This window comes from Mytilus californianus, unplaced genomic scaffold (genome assembly GCF_021869535.1).
Source record: "Mytilus californianus isolate M0D057914Y unplaced genomic scaffold, xbMytCali1.0.p SCAF_7, whole genome shotgun sequence".
NCBI lineage: Eukaryota > Metazoa > Mollusca > Bivalvia > Mytilida > Mytilidae > Mytilus > Mytilus californianus.
Window position 1 is genome coordinate 63,291,932 of NW_026262723.1, and position 18,284 is coordinate 63,310,215.

Below are 18,284 nucleotides of genomic sequence, written 5' to 3' on the forward strand. Positions count from 1 at the left end.
ATAAGGTTCAAAGAACTTGTCTTCCACAAAAGACGCCTGTATAAAAGGACAAATTAAAAACAAGCAGAGCCGTCAAACAAACAATGCAAATTTATGATAAAAAATTAAATGGACAAACAATAATAATTTAGCCAAATCTCTTCACCTTGATTTAGAAAGAATTACTTTATCATTTGGATTCAAACTTGAAATATAGACTTACTTGGGAAGCTTTTGTCCTTGCATAAAACAGGCAAGCGATCCAAACATGGTCTGAACTGGTAGGTCAGTGGTAGAGAATTATCGTTCCTTACGACCACAACACACTGTTCATTTGCTTTGTCTTAACGTGAAAAAAATCATCATTTCATCATAGTCACAGATTAAGCAACTTTGTGTTTTTGCTAGAGCTTTATGTATGACTTGTGTTGATCTAATAAGTCTATCCTTTCCAATTGATTTATAAATGTGTTTTATGTTGCGGTATTACACCACTGTTCAAGGTAAGGTTAGTTTTAGCGTTTACAAACCTGTTTTTCCCCTCTATATTCTGTATTTGCCTGTCCAAATTCAGGTCTCTTCAATTCAGTTGTTCCTGTACACTTTTTTTTTTAATTTTTTTTCTTTATTGTAAGCATACATCAGACAGACCGTTTGTTTACTCTTTTAAAACGGTTCATATTATGTCATTTAGAGGTCGTTTATTGCTTTTTATACGGTATGAGGTTTGTTCTTTATTAAAGGTCGTATAGTGCCAAAAAGTTTTTAAAATCCTCGACCTTTGTTCACTTAACTTGATAAATATTCTCTTTTGCATCATACAAAACCTTTTCATTTGTATATTATATACTTCAGACAGTAATATTTAGGAATGTAATTGTAACTATGCAAACATAAATAACGAATATTGTCAGTTCGTTCGCCTTTTTCTCTTTCTTTTTCAAGACTTACAATGTCCTGTTTATGGTTAAATGAAATAAACATGTAATAAATTTCTAGCTTCTGTTTCCAACTTAACCAGATATACTTATGTCTGAAGTACTAGTGTTGTATGGGTTTCAATTGATATAATTTATGAGAAGTCTTTCGTAGACAAAACGCGCGTATGGCGTACATATTTTAATCCTAGTATCTATTATTAGTTTATTTATGAGTAATTTTAGTTATCTGAAGTTTGCGTCGGATCTATTCTCTTTACCTATTACTGTTCTGTTTTGTTAGGTCTTTATGTCTTTTTTCGTTTTTAGCCATGGCATTGTCAGTGCGTTTTCGACTATCTCGTTGGTATCTTCCGCCTCTCTTTTATAAAGTAAACTAAGAAATATTAAAAGACCTCCTTCAATATGTCATAATAGGCACAAAAGTTGCAGTATTAATTGTATACACTGTATGTATATGAACCTGTACCCACTGATTTAGTTAAAAGAATTATTATATAGATCAGCTGTCAATGTGATTTAAGTTCTGACTTTGTATAGAGTAATGTACAAAATGTATAATCCATAACCTACCTTCTTCATATTTGAAGTACGGTAACCAATAATCCCAATTATATCGGAAGTCAACCTCGTTTTTTGAAAGTAATCCATTATTGCGTAGACATGTGTAAATAGCATTACTCCATGTCGTGTTTCCAATGGTTCCTACAATATAGTAATCTTTGGATAATAACACATTTCACTCTTTTAGAGTAAAAAACTGTAATGATTGTTATTGTGAAAATACATCCTACCATATTTGCACACATCGTTTTGTTTATGTAAATTTTTAAATATTTGACAATATGAATACTCAAAGATAATTAAAACTACACCAAACTGGTTTTCATTCAATAGAAATTAAATGGAATTGTGTACTGAAAACATATACAAAGAAACACACAGATCAAGTACTGAAAGGATGATTTCGGAAATTTAAGTGATTATGTACGGTACATGTATACGTGTGTTTGCATTTAAAACTATCTCTAAAAAAAGTAACATTAAAATCGTGCTGAAATACTTGCCTCCTTCACAAATAAACATCTTTGAAGAGTTGCAGTCATTTGTCACTAATGTACCATTTCGTTTGGAAAGGCAATGATGGTTTCGAGGTTTTTTACCATCTTTGTGTATAATCTCAGTCCTAAAGTCTTGGAATATATGCCATATATTAAAATGTAATGTTGTGTCGTGTCTTATTTTTGTATTAACTTTAAAGTCGGATTTCTTATATTTACAGTGTTGTTAATTATAATTTGATAGGAAAACAATGCAGAGGTAAATAATTTTTTAAAAGGAGTTATTTTCTTTTCTTTTTTCAAAAAGTTTCAACATTGAAAACTAAGTTCCTCGTTGGAAAATGGACTGTAAACTACATACATCAGAATCAGAAATTCCAATTTATTAACCTGTCATTGACTTTGTATTAACCTTAGTTAAAAATATCATATACAATTCATTAGCTACAATTGGTATGTAATGCTACTTTACATCGTTTTAGTTTTCTATATTGAGGTTTGTAAACTGCTGTTTTATTGGTCGTTTTTCTTTTTAACATGGCATTGTCAGGTTTTTTTTCGAGTTATAAATCTGAATATCTCTTTGGTTTCTTCGGCCGCTCTTCTTATAAGATGGAGATTATTATAAAAAAGTATAACATAAATAACGAACTCCAAGGAATATTAAAAAAGTCCATAAAACTGACAAAATCAACCAACGGAACGAATGGAAAATAACTGTCATATTCCTGACTTGCTACAGGTATTTTCCGTAGGAAATGGCGGTATATATTATATGAAAGAAGAGTTTCTATAAAAATTGAAGTATATGACATAGTAAAACATGTAATAATAATAATAATACTAATAATAAAAACATCAATAATTAAAGGTCAATTGTTCACGAACAATATCAAGGTCTTTCCTTCCATATTTTTATAAAATATAATGTCATACACTTCTTGCACCAACACACAGGTGTTGTACCTTGATACGAGGAAATTAGTGCTATATCTATGACTAACGGTTTATATAATGTCACTTTCGGTCTCAACTGATAGGTTTATGTATGCCCATCTAAAAAATATATGGTTTCTATGTACTTTTCCATAAAATAACTGCAAACATTACTACTTCCAGTTCACTCAAGGTCACTTCCGGTTGATATTTTTCAAGGTCATGTAACCTAACATTTTGCAAAAAAAATCTAATGGCTTTATCATGTACCAATCTGAAGAAATAATCAATTTACATTAAAATAAAACATTTGAGAGGCAATAACTCCTATAAGATGTCATTGGATTGTGTTAGGCCAAATGTATCATATTTTCATCACAATAAAGCAAACAGTTTACACTGGTTCTTTTATATATCACTTTAAAAGTATCTTAGATAATACAAAAAAAGCAAAAGACAAAATTGAGAACATGGCCTTGCCCTTTGAACTTGACCGCATTTTCTAAGTTAGGACCCAAGGACCTCAAATAAAAAAATCTAGGTTTATACGGCTTACGGTTTATGAGTAACAAAAACATAACGACAAATTTATATGGTAAAGGTAGATAACTCCGATAAGATTTCACCGGATTGCTTCGATCCAAATCAGATAAAAAAAAAATTAAAGATGTAACGAAAACAAATATGAAAAATAATTTTGTCGTTATCCTTTTTGGTTACGGAGGAGATAGGATAACAAGAAAAACAGTGTTTGGGGAGATAACTCCTACAAAGAAAAGTATTCGGTTAAACAGGGTCAATTTCAAAGGCGCATAAACTGTGCGATATCATATATCAATTATCTAAACGACATCTTGTGAAACAAAAATTACACGCAAAAAAAAAAGTGGCGGAAGAAGAAAAAAAAAATAATTAAAAAGCAATTGTTCAGAGAACAATTGAAGGTCTTTCCACATCAATTTTCTAAATAGTTGAATAATTGATAAGCAACTACTTCCGGTTTTCAAAAGAAGTAATTATCATCGTCCAATCATAGGTTTCTTCATACTGATTCGAAAAATAAATGGTTTATATATACTTTTAGTTTCAATAAGAGAGTTAATTTGCTACTTCCGGATAATTGAATATCACTTTAGGTCTCATTTGATAGTTTCTTTCACACTAAATCCAAAAACATATGCTTTCTATATATTTTTGCCTAAAATAAGGGAGATAATTGTCAACTCCGGTTTAGAAATTCACTATCGGTCTCAAACGATAGCTGCTTTTACACTAGTTCCAAAAATATCGGGTTTCTATATGCTTTTGCCTGTTTGAAGGGAGATAATTAGCTACTTCCGGTTTATCGAAATTAACTTTCGGTCTATAATGATAGGTTTATGTATGCCCATTTAAAAAATATATGGTTTTTATGTACTTTTCCATAAAAAAAGTGCAAGAATAACTACTTCCGGTTCACTCAAGGTCACTTCCGGTTGATATTTGTCAAGGTCATATGTCCCAAACATTTTGCAAAAGACCTTATGGCTTTATCATGTACCAATCCGGAGATATAATCAATTTACCTGGAAATTAAACATTTCACGGGCAATAACTCCTTTAAGATGTCATTGGATTGTTTCAGACCAAATGTATCATATCTTCATCACAAAAAACAAACATTTTGCACAGGTTCTTTTATATATTACATTAAAAATATCCGAGAAAATGCAATAACAAGCCAAAGATAACATTGAGAACACGACCTTGACCTTTGACCTTGACCTCATTTTCTTAGTTAGGACCAAAGGACCTCAAATAATAAGAATCTAGGTTTATACTGCTTACGGTTTATGAGTTACAAAAACATGACGACAAATTTAGTTGGAAAAGGTAGATAACTCCTATGAGATTTCACTGGATCGCTGCGATCTAAATCAGCCAAAACTTTCTGATGATGTAACGAAAAAATTTGAAAAAGAATTTTGTGGTTATCTTTTTTGGTAACGGAGGAGATACAATAACAAGAAAAACAGTGTTTGCAGAGATAACTACTACAAAGAAAAGTATTCGGTTAAACAGGGTCAATTTCAAAGGTGCATAAATTGTGCAATATCATATACCAAACATCTAAGAGACATCTTGCGAAACAAAAATTACACGCAAGAAATAAAAGTGGCGGAAGAAGAAAAAAAAATAAGTTAAAAACCAATTGTTCAGAGATCAATTGAAGGTCTTTCCACATCAATTTTCTAAATAATTGATGGGAAGCTACTTCTGGTTTACTCAAAGTTACTATTTGCGTCCAAGCATGGGTATCTTCATACTGATTCAATAGATAAATGTTTCTATATATTATTGCCTAAGATAAGGGCGATAATTGTCAATTTCATGTTTAAAAATGTCACTTTGGTAAAATAAATGTGTCGCTTTTTTTTACGGTTACGGAAAAGATGCAATAACAAAGGAAAACAGTGTTCGGGGAGATAACTCCTACAGAGAAAAGTATTCGGTTAAGCAGGGTTAATTTCAAAGGCGCATATACTGTGCGATATCGTATACCAAACATCAAAGCGACATCTTGCGAAACCGCATGAAATAAAAGTGGCGGAAGAAGTAAAAAAAAAATAAATCAGAACAAAAGCAATAGGTCTTTCCACAGAAAAGTGGAAAGACCTAATAATCAGGACAAAATCAATTGGTCTTTCCACAGAAAAGTGGAAAGACCTAATAATCAGAACAAAATCAATAGGTCTTTCCACAGAAAAGTGGAAAGACCTAATAATAATAACTAGAAGAAATACAGTAAGGTCTTTCCTTATAGTAAAAGGAAATACCTTAATTACTCATTATTAAAATTGTCTTTATCAAAACGTTTAAAAACGGTAAAATATATACAAGTACTGTAATGCGAAATGGATATTTCAAGATATTGGTTGTTAAAGACACGGATTATTTTAGCGTTGATTGACCCATCAATCTTCATAGATTATTCTAGGTAATATAACTATTTATATATCTCGTAATGACCTTTATATTCTGAATGGGTAAATGTACGTTAATCAGATGATAGTAGACGATACCAACAAAACAACAAGTAAAATAATTGAATGTGTGAAAGTAAATATCGATTGCAAAGGAAAAAGTAAGTAAATTAAAAGTTGTCCCCAGCACAAACTCTGTGTCAAATGACTCTTTAAGTGAATTCATATATTGGCAGATGAGTTTTGTAATGATTAAATTGATATATTGTGTCTGTTCATTTAATAAGCTATAAAAGACCACGGCATGACAAAATTGTAAACAATTTAATCGAGAAAACCAACGGTGTGTTTTATAAACAAACGTAAGAAACGAAAAACAAATATGATATACAGCAACCGACGTCAAACACTGAATTACAGGCTTCTGACTTTGAACATACAAATACAAAATGTGATGGAGTTAAACATATGTATGATTTGATTTTGATTTTTGGTGTTTTAACGCCACTTTTAAGCACCGCTTTTGGGCTATTTCGTGGCGGCCAGTTTTTATTGGTGGAGGAAGCCGGAGCGCCCGGAGAAAACCACCGACCTTCGATAGGAAAACTGACAATCCTAGTCAATTAAGATTGGAGTCGAGTGCACCCGCACGAGCGGGGTTCGAACTCACAACCTCAGTGTTGACTGGCTAGTGATTACAGTAGTAACTACTTAGACCACTCGGCCACCGAGGCCCCAACATATGTATGTTTGCGAATGTTCAATCATTACCCTTACCTTGGATAGTAATGTAACAGCACAACATAAGAACAAACCATAAAAATCAGTTGAAATAGCACTAACAAACTGTAAAAATCAGTGACGTTGAAAAAGGATTGACCCATCATATCGACGAAATGCACCAAAACGACTTACAAATAGACTAAAGACATAAAGTATCTATCCAAGAGTACTTGCAGATAGTGAAAGCTATTTAAAAATCAATTACAGCAAATATATAAATCATGTTTCACAGACTAAAATATCAACCAGTACACAAATTTGTGCCATCGATAGTTTAAAATATTTGACTTTTCGAACTATTGGTCCCGAGTTTCACGAGTTTACTAAGTGAAGATTTTTTGTAGAAAAATATGCTGTGCGCACGGAACTGGCAGTTTACCTGTTTATTACTGCGTCATGCAATACCTGTCGCCAAGTGTACTGTTTCTCCAGTAGTAAGTGCTATATAATGTAGTAGGTAAAGGTGTATTGTGCAAAGATTGTTATTCTCGTAGGTAAAAATGACTTTAGTCGGGTTTTGGTATTCTGTTAAGGCTATTTATTGTTTTATGTGCTCCAAGACATTTAATTCAAACAATTGATATTAAATGTATTTGATGAAGTTTTTTTAAAACACAGTTCGTTTCACACTTTTAAGACATTACTTACATATTTTTTATCACCACGCAAGCAAATATAAAAGAAGAAGCACACAAAGGCAACAGTAGTATACCGGTGTTCAAAAGTCATAAATCGATTGAGAGAATATATGTTTTCTAATAACGATTGCTTCTGAAATGCATTAAATGAATATTTCATGCTGCTAATGTTATGTTGATTTGAATGAATAATTTTGCAGAACATAAGAGGAATACAAATTGACGAAATATCAGTCAATTGAACATACAAATCTAATTTCAAGAACACGTCTAGAATTTAACAGGATTAACTTAATTTAGACAGGACATAAGTAAGGCGTTGATGGGCAATCAATAGATGATAAGTGGTATTTTTCACACTATTCGATGTAATATTTTAAAAATTTTGAACTAGTAACGTAGTGTTTATGTCGATGAGTGTCAACTTTGGATTATGAATTCTTAATCGAGTATTTTTTAATAAAAAAAATATTGCATACCTTTTTTAAATCTGAAAATTGGAAGCGTAGAACGCGATATCGAATACGATTGATCAACATTGTTTACAGTTGGTGTCCAAACAATACAAACAGGCATCTCCTCCAACTCTGATTTAAATTCGTACATATGAATACACTTGCATACGTTTTTCTAAATTAACAAGGCAGAATACAAGTATTTGATTAACAGGTTACAAAAAATAAATAAATAAATAAAACAGTCAAATACCCACTGAAAAAAAATTTATAAAAGTCAATAGCTTTTCCTAAAATATGTAAAGCCTCAGGTAGCTTCTATTGCATACTTAACATTTTTGCATAAAATGTATACAACGAAACAAAAATAATTAAACAGAGTTTTTAAGTCTTTCTATGAACGTCTCTTTCAATATATGTGGAATATATTCCTGAAATAGTATTAAACATTTGACTTTTCTACACTTTACATAAGTATTCCCCATTCCAAACTGAAAGACAAATTGAAAGAGTTGGTCCTGCTTAGTTTCATAAAAAAAAGAATGGTCAACGTAGATACAAGAATCTTACAACATATTTGTTTCGTTTGGAGGGCGTGTTGTTCAATTAACAATCGGCATTTATATGGGAACCAACTGTGCCCCTCTTCTTGCCGACTTGTTCCTTTATTCATATGAGGCTGACTTCATACAGGAACTTCTTAAGAAGAAACTATAGAAGATAGCAGTATCCTTTAATTTAATTTTCCGCTATAAAGATGATGTTCTGTCACTAAATAATTCAAAATTTGGTGACTATGTTGAACGCATCTATCCCATCGAACTCATGATAAAGAATACAATAGATTCAGTTAAGTCTGCATCATATTTTGAAGTACATCTAGAAATTGACATTGCGGGTCGGTTGAAAACAAAACTTTGAGACAAAAGAGATGGTTTCAGCTTCACAATTGTGAACTTTCCATTTCTATGTAGCAACATTCCAGCAGCGCCTGCATACGGAGTATATATCTCCCAGTTGATACGATAATCCAGGGCTTGCATTTCTAATCATCATTTCTTTTATAGACTGTTGCTTCTCACAAGGCAGCTATTCAACCAAGAGTTTCAAGTGGTGAAGTTGAAATCATCCCTTCGTTAATTTTACGGACGCCAAGAGTTGGTTCGCCGCTTAGGTATATCAGTTTCACAGATGATAGCGGATATGTTCCTAATGTCGTAACTACAATTCCGACCACTTTCCGCCGGATTAGACGCATTTCCGGATTTGTACTAACATTAGCAACACGACGGTTGCCACATATGGAGCAGGATCTGTTTACCCTTCCGGAGCACCTGAGATCACCACGTGTTTTTGGTGGGGTTCGTGTTGCTCAGTCTTCAGTTTTGTATGTTGTGTTTTGTGTACTGTTGTTTGTCTGTTTCTCTTTTTGTCCCCAGCGTATCGCGTTGTGGGCGACATGGAAATACCAGGCGTCCGTCCGTCCGTCTGTCCAGTCTTTTTAACGTTCTCACAGGTACAATTCTTGACAGATTTTTATAAAACTTTAAATCTATGTTAATATCAGCAATATCTCGGACAATTTCTATAATGGTGGCCGATAGACTTCAGCTTCCCAATTGTGAACTTTCTATTTCTAGGTTGCAGTTTTCGGTGGGGTTCGTGTTGCTTAGACTTTAGTTTTCTATGTTGTGTCATCTGTACTATTATTTGTCTGTTTGTCTGTTTATTTTTGGCCATGGCGTTGTCAGTTTGTTTTCGATCTATGAGTTTGAATGTCCCTCTGGTATCTTTCGTCCCTCTTTTTCAACATTCCAGCAGCGCCTGCATACGGAGTATATATCTCCCAATTGATACGATATTCCCGGGCTTGTATTTTCAATCATGATTTCCTTGATAGAGGGTTGCTGCTCACAAGGAAGCTATTGAACCAAGAGTTCCAAATGGTGAAGTTGAAATCAATTTTACGGACGCCATCACGAGTTGGTTGATCGTTATGGAATAACCGTTTCACAAATGATATCAGATATTTTCCTTATGTCGTAATTACAATCCACTTCCTTTTTCACCACGAATGTGACCTACCGGATTAGACTATTTACCGGATTTGTAATAACATGAGCAACACGACGGGTGCCACATGTGGAGCAGGATCTGCTTACCCTTCCGGAGCACCTGAGATCACCCGTAGTTTTTGGTGGGGTTCGTGTTGCTTAGTCTTAAGTTTTCTATGTTGTGTCTTGTGTTTTATTATTTGTCTGTTTGTCTTTTTATTTTTTAGCCATGGCGTTGTCAGTTTATTTTCGATCTATGAGTTTGACTGTCCCTCTGGTATCTTTCGTCTCTCTTTTAAAAGAAATATGACCCTTGGAAACATTATATTTATGGAAAATGGTCTCGTTAGCGCTCTCACGGGTACAAATCTTGCCAGATTTTTATAAAACTTATACTATAAGTTAATATCAGCAATATTTCGGACAAGTTCTATAATGGTGGACGATCGACTTTTTTTTAATAGTTATGCCCCTTGGAAATATTAAATTTATGGAAAATGGCCTCATTAGCGCTCTCACGGGAACCAATTCTTACCAGATTTTTATAAAACTTATACTATAGATTAATATCTCGGACAAGTTTTATAATAAAGGACGATCGACTTTTTTAAAAGAGTTATGTCCCTTGGAAATATTAAATTTATGGAAAATGGCCTCGTTAGCGCTCTAGAGCATACCAATTCTTGCCAGATTTTTATAAAACTTATACTATAGGTTAATATCAGCAATATCTCGGACAAGTTCTATAATTGTGGACGATTGACTTTTTTTAAAAGAGTTATGCCCCTTGGAAATATAAAATATGTGCAACACGGGGGACATTGGAACTCTGTTCTTTTATTTCTTTTTAGCCATGGCGTTGTCAGTTTATTCTCGACTTATGAGTTTGAATGTCCTTTTGGTATTTTTCGCCTCTCTTTTGATAAACACTCAAAATTTGTCAAACTTGTGCATTTAACGGCAATACATTCTTTTCTTAAGACTTAGGTCAATTTAACTTATAAAAAGATATTTGTGCTATTTAACTTACTACCAAACTTCAGTCGAATAATGATACCGCTCATGCAAGAAATGTCTTCAATGTATTGAATGACGTTTTAATAATAGGGAACCCCCAAGGGTGGCTTGGGGATAGAAGTATTGTCACAATTGGTTTTCCTCCAACCGACAGTAAAACCCTCGCCAAAGTGGGACGTCCGTTTGGCTGTGCGGGATGTACAAATTTGCAGCCACGTCCGGTCAGAATGGGGACGTTAAATCCGATACCTCGTGTAAAGAGAGTGCCACGCTCTTTGCACGTTAAGAACCCTTGCAACAACTCTTTGAGGGGTCCTTATGTGACCTGTTGCAAGGCTAAATTTCTGTCCCTATCCAATATACTCGCATTTTCCGTGGCAGTCTTAATTTCTCCGACCTTAATCCCAGACGCCTCTATTATAAAACCTACCTATTGTATTTACTGTTAATTGGTTTTCGTCCTGAATATGCATGAAATATTTGCTACTGGATGTTAAGCAACCAACAACCAATCAATTATTTAATAATAGGGAAAGTTTAATATTTTTGACGTATGCATTAACAGCTGATGTTGGTTAAACAATGGAATGTAAAAGGCGATGGTGTGAATAACTTATTTTGCAAATTGACAAATAGATATTATTCTCATGATACAAATAAAGGATACATAACCAAAATTATAATAGTCGTATTAACACAACAATTTGTGTTTTAATAGATGATAACATACACATTTTGTATTCTTTACTAAGTTTTTGAATTTGATATTAAAACAGTATACTTACAAAAAATGAAAAGAAATCGCTCCGTGTTGTACAAAAATATGCACATTTGAATACGCTGTCGGATTTGATGGCATATATACTTTCAGGAAAATATTCGTTTAATGTTTTCTTTATTGCATCCCTTTTAACGATCATGATTGATACGTCTAGGCAACCTGAAACAATAAAATAAATACACATAAATACGTTAGCGTTATGAATGGATTTGCTTGCTTAAGTGCAATAATGACTAAATATTCATAAGAAGCAAGAGGCTCAAAATGATTAACCGAACCAAGGAAATCAATAATTTAAACAAGGAACACAATGTTTGCGCTCAACAACGATAGTAAAGATTTTAACTTAATATAGAAATGTGGTTTATTTCAATTTAATGCTATAAGAATTAAAACGATGATTGATAATTTATTTTTACAAACCCAGGATCACCAGAAGAATAACAATTGTGAATTGTTTTCCAAAACAGTTTTACCTGAAACCCTTTGTTATCTTAAATATATCATCTTCTTTGAACTATAAGTTCTTTCCACCTTTCAGTGAAAATGCCTTTATAAATTGTGTTTTTTTTTTCTAGTGCTGTTTTGTAGTTTCGAAAGATGTTCGTTATATATATGGCATCTACACGTGACATTAACCAGTTATTGTGCTTTGAAATTCACTCATTTTAACTAAATCTTTTTCTCTAAAAGAGTAATCCCCCTAACACTGCTTTTCTTGTGTGCATCTCCGCTAAAATCAGATATTGACAAAAATGTTTCTGAAGTGAAATTTACATCCTCTGGAAATTGCGATCATTTTTTCCAAAGCAATCCGGTAACATCCTTTAGAAGTTATCAACCTTTTTATTAGCATACAATTCATAAACCGTAAGATCTAAATACCTAAGGTCGTTTGATTAAAGATCATTGGGCCATAATTACAATTGGAGTCGCAGTTCAAGGTCATGTTTTAATTTTTTGACATTTCATTTTGTGCGCATCTCCACTGCAAATACATATATATAAAAGATAGAAACAAAAGGATGATTCCAAAATGTTTTGTGTTGTTAACATAATACATTTCATCTGAAGCGATTCTATAACATTATATACTGCCACTGAAATGTTTACAAGGTAGATTGGTTGTTATCTCAAACTGGTAAATGATAGAGCTAATGGAGCATTTGCAAAGGGTTTGGAGATATATGATTCATTGAAAAAGATAGACTGGATATGACCTGAAGTAAACCGGAATTTCCTTGAGAATACGTAAAATTCATGTTTTTAATCTGTGAAAAAAGGAAGTTGTCTTGAAAAACTAGAAGTGACATTGTCTTAACCGGAAGTAGCACATTATCTCCGTTAGTTCACACAAAAGTATATCGGAACCATACATACTTGCAGTCTTTGTAAATCATTTGTGACCGGAATAAGCTACTTATTTCACAAAAAGTACTATTAACTATTTATTTTGGAAATCAGTGCAAGATAAGCTGTTTTCTGACACCAGAAGTGACTTTTTAAACATTTCTATTTTCAGCCACATTTTCGTATCAATAAAAGAAACATCAAAAGTAGTTTTTAATTAATTTATAACAATGTAATATCAAAATAATGAAACTCTTATGTATTTTAAAAAAAAGGGGAAGTCCATACAAACTGATTAAACCAAACCCTCGACTATATCAACCAACGGGACGACTAGAAAACGACTGTCGTATTCCTGCCTTTTTACATTCATTTTTAGAAGAAAATGGTGGGTTAAACTTGGTTTTATTACTAGTTAAACATCCCACGTGTATGACAATTGTATATAGTAACGTCATGTTGATAAAATTGTGCGAGGAAAGGAAACAGACATACATTGTTAACATTACAATAATTAGTATAAAACAGCCAAAATTGTCGAAACATTTATCATAGATATACAACATATTAACTGAATTGAATAATTCAAACAAACACACTAAAGACGCTAACCCAGCTACAAATCCATATGACCGTCTCGAGTCGAAAACCTTGTCCTTTTTTATCATTTCTTTTTATGTCCTTTAGCTAGTTTCATGTTGATAGCAGATCTTTGAATTTACTGGCAACATGAGACGATTTACATATTTTATAGATTAAAGAAGACCGGATGTCGCTAATTTTCCTCTAAGTACGGCTATCAATTAAATTAGATGTCGAGTAAACGTCTATGGTACAGTAACCCAAAATGACTAAAAAAACATCTACAAGGAAACATACATTCTTCAACAAAAAGTCAGTTGTCTTTACAAAAAGTCTTCATCAATAGCCATATATCTATACATTATGTCAAGTAATTCCTGTACTTTTTGCAGTTTTGACAAAAATGATTTGTTAACATTATTTTGACTTGAAAGATTAAATCTTGCCTGGGATTGGTTTTTAGATTTATATTCAAGCGAATCATGTTGAAAATTTCAATTTTAATTTGCACAATATTGTTACATGGAACAGATGCTTTAATTTCATACACTCAGATAGCGTTGCATGCAATATTGATATATTTTCCTAATATGATTTGACATGAAATAAACTTATTGCTAAATAGCAGGAAAACATAATTTGTATCAATTAGACCTCTAAGTTTTAATCGGATTGCATTATTTGCATGTGTTGTTTCATTAACTAAATGCAGACATTTTTGCATGGATTTTGATATACGATAATCGAAAATATAGACAAAAGTTCAATTTCGGTAAATGTTGCATACAAATATTCTATCAGTACTAAACATACAAATTCTTTTTTGTTGCCAGACCAATTCAGTCAGATTTTGCTCAAAAATAAAAACATCGCAATTTTGTTTCGACTCACAGTATATTTTTTCAATATAAATTTCTTATGTTTGGCCTTTTATCATTAATTGAAATAATACATGCTTACAATAACATAAACAATTTTCTGCACCAGATGCGCATTTCGACAATCAATGTTTCTTCAGTGATGCTCGGGGCCAAAATATTTGAAAATCCAACAATTATTAAAAATAAACCAAAAAGAACAAAAAAGTATAGCCAAAGCCGGGCAAGGAATCAGAGCTTTGCATGAGGGAGATACATTCCTTAATTTTAAACTAATCCTTATTCACATAATTCTCTTTTGTTACAATTTGTTATCAGTAACAATGTTCCTTAATATATTCTTACATTCTATTTATGATTTCTGATATGACAGTATGTAAAAAAAAAGTTTAATCACAAAAATACTGAACTCCGAGGAAAATCCAAAACGGAAAGTCCCTAATCAAATGGCAAAATCAAAAGCATAAACACACCAAACGAATGGACAACAACTGTCATATTCCTGACTTGGTACAGGCATTTTCTTATGTAGAAAATGGTGGATTGAACCTGCTTTTATAACGCTAAACCTCTCACTTGTATGACAGTCGCATCAAATTTCATTATATTGACAACGATGCGTGAATAAAACAAACAGACATAATAGGTAAAAATGTAAAATAGGGGTACAGCAGTCAACACCGTGTCACAATCTAAACCACAACAAAAACGAACAAATATTTAAAAAAAAAAGCACAAAAAAGTATATATTACATTTAACATAATTTTCAAATTACCAAAAAAATATGTCCAATCTGATGTACGATTCCGTGACGACGTCCATGCGGTGAATGTTTTAGGTAGTTTAGTATCATCTCCCTTCCAGTACATGATGTCGTCTATAGATGGAACATTGCAGATTTTCTGTGCATCCTCCCATGTTACTGTTTCATGAAATTGTAGTAAAAATAGTGTATAACATATAACTGCCGATACTTCTTTACACATATTAATAAATTGAATGGCCTTTACCTGTACGAGTCACAATCTCAACTCCAAACAAATAATAATAATAATAATAATAATAATAATAATAATAATAATGATAATAATAATAATAATAACAATTTTATTCCGGGACCAGATGAGATGTTCGTGCGCATGTGTAGCTTCAGTTCGTAGCTTTATTTCATAGAAGGCAGACGTGGTCTGTATTTGTAGCTTCTATAATGAAATAGTTTAGTACTATAACTACGAGGTAGTTATTATTTATTGTTTATTCAAGTAAATAAACTCGAGGGGTTTATTGTTTATTTTAATTTTATTTATTCTTCTCTGTTGTAAATTTACGGTAATTAGACCAATTTACGGCAGTTGATATTTTTTTAGTTACAATGGCGGACGCCATGCTCTCTTAAACTGATGCAAAATCTTTGAAGAAAGGTTCTAGTGCTTCAAATGAGACAAAAAGAAAAAACCCTTAAAGAAAAGCATCCGGTGATGATTCTCGTTCCAAGAATGACGATACAAGTAGTTGTAATGGGGCAAAGATTGTCAGCTCTGGCGAGGCCGGAACTGTTACTTCACGACAAAAAGGTTTTAGTCAAAATAATAGCGAAGCTAGCAAAGAGCCCACTTAAGCTGATGTTTTTTCAGTTCTAAAAAATATACAGCAAGAACAGAGTTCACAAAAAACTGATTTCGTGTCTCTCAAATCTATGGTAGACGAGTTGTATTTTGCTGAGCCTGAGGGTTACGATGAGAGCCAGGGTGCAGACCCTGAAGGAGTTTATGATAAAAATAATAATCATGACAATAATGATCATGTTGTAGATGCTGAGGTTGCAGAACCTCCAGCTAAAAAAAAAACTGTTGACAAAGAGGGTGAAAATGTTTTTAAAGCTGCTGCACAAGCTTACAGGTCTAAAGATAATGTAGATACAAGTGTAGATGACACATTAGCTGATACTTTTAATGAATTTTTCCGTGAGGGAATTTCTGATGAAAAATACAATGAACTGATGAAATCAGTGGCTAGACCAGAGAATTGTGTTTCTCTTACAAGAACTAGAGTTAATCAGCTTATTTGGGATTTACTCTCTCCTCAAACTAGGTCCTTTGACTCAGTTATACAACAGCATCAAAAAACTGTTGTAAAAGCATCTTGTAACATTACAAAATTGTTAAACATGTTGTGTAAGCTAAAACCTGACTTGGGTGACAATTGTCAACAAGAAATTCAGTCTTGCATAGATTTGGTGATTGATTTGTTAGCTTTACTGTCACAATATAACAAGATGACGAATGTAAAGAGAAAGGAATATCAAAGATTTGATTTAAGTCCTGAATATCATCACTCGAGTTCACCCTCAATTCCTTTCACTGACATGCTTTATGGTGACAATGTCCATCAAAAGTCAAAAGAAATTCAAGATATGAACAGACTTAGTCGTAATTTAAATAATAACAATTATGCAAGAGGTAGAGGAAATGGTTTTTCTCGAGGCGGTAGTTTTGGTAGAGGACGAGGTTTTGGTAGAGGCCGTGTAGGCTCTCGTCGTGGTGGATACAGAGGTGGTCGTGGTCGTAGTTTCGGTGGTAGAGGCCAGTATTCAAATGATCAAGGTGCTTCAAAAAACTTGAGAGGTGTTCCAAGTTTCCTGAGGAAGTAAATTATGCTAAACAGGTAAGTTTAGTGGATGTCTCTGATATCAAAACTTTTACAGCTGGTAGATTGAAAAATTATGTTGAAAACTGGCAAAAAATTACTTCTGATAAATTTATTTTGGATACAGTTGAACACTGTCACCTTGAATTTATTGATAATTCAATACCCACTCAAAGTCTCACACCATATCCAAGAATTGTTGATAAAGGCCAAGAAAAAATTATAAATGATGAGATAGAAAATTTGAAAAATTTGGGTGTAATAGTGGAAGTTAATTTTGATACAGATCAATATATCTCTCCAATTGTTACAGTTCCATAGAAAAATACAAATGAGCATAGAGTGATTCATAATTTAAAAGAGTTGATTAAAGGAGTAGGCCCAGTAAGACCCATTTTTGGCCCCAAAATATAGCAGTTTTACAAAATTGTTAAAATGTTTATTTTAACTATTTATTAGAAAGAAGAATACTTCTGTCACATAAATATGGGCTTTTTTTTACAATACAATGCTCATGTATCGGGTACTAGCATCATTAAGTCATGCTAAATTACTGAAATCTTCGAAATTTTAGCATTTTGGTAAATTTTTAGACGGTTTCCGTCTGAAATGGAAGTGGCCGCATTTGTGTTCATTCTTAATATTTAAATGTAAGTTGTATTTGATGATAATACATAACATATATAAAGGTTGAGAATGAACACGGATGCGGCCATTTTCATTTTTGAAAAAACCGTCTGAAAAGTGACATATCATGGTATATTTGATAGAGTTTTCATATTTAAGCTTGAATTTGAGCGTCTTTAATGACTAAATCAGTTCAAATCTTTCACATAAACTAATTGAATCGACTGAAGTAGACACTTAAGTGTTTAAAAAATGTCCAAAATCTTTCATCAGATGAACCTGAATTTTGAGGCCAAAATCGGCCTTTACTGGTCCTTTATTATTCCCCATCATTTAAAGGGTACTTTTGAAATGGCTTTAAAATTGGTGAAACCAAATTGTTTTTTCAGTTCAATTGATTTGCGTCATGCATATTATTCTGTTCCTATAGCAGAGGAACATCAGAAACTTTTACGTTTTACATGAAAAACAATATTTTTCAATATATTTGTTCACTAGATGGTTTGCTATCAGCACCTAGAATCTTTACAAAGTTAATGAAGCCTGTTATGGCAACTTTACGGTAATTTGGTTATATGAATGTAGCTTATATTTA

General features: G+C 32.7%; 1 protein-coding gene and 1 long non-coding RNA gene across 2 annotated transcripts; one reads left to right on the top strand and one right to left on the bottom strand.

Moving 5' to 3' along the window:
• Positions 1–7,783: 7,783 nt before the first annotated feature.
• On the bottom strand, positions 7,784–15,334 carry LOC127707803 (uncharacterized). Its single transcript, XR_007985017.1, has 3 exons — positions 15,192–15,334; positions 11,610–11,764; positions 7,784–7,928 (listed from the first exon to the last, which is right to left on the bottom strand). It is a non-coding gene; the product is annotated as an uncharacterized LOC127707803 (long non-coding RNA).
• Positions 15,335–16,112: 778 nt separating this feature from the next.
• Positions 16,113–17,066, top strand: LOC127708552 (uncharacterized). Its single transcript, XM_052213457.1, has one exon. It carries the CDS (start codon positions 16,113–16,115, stop codon positions 17,064–17,066), a length of 954 nt encoding a protein of 317 aa, XP_052069417.1.
• The last annotated feature ends 1,218 nt before the right edge of the window (positions 17,067–18,284 follow it).

Coding starts and splice junctions, on each gene's coding strand:
- LOC127708552 (XM_052213457.1), top strand. CDS start 16,113: ATGGTAGACGAGTTGTATTTTGCTGAGCCTGAGGGTTACGATGAGAGC.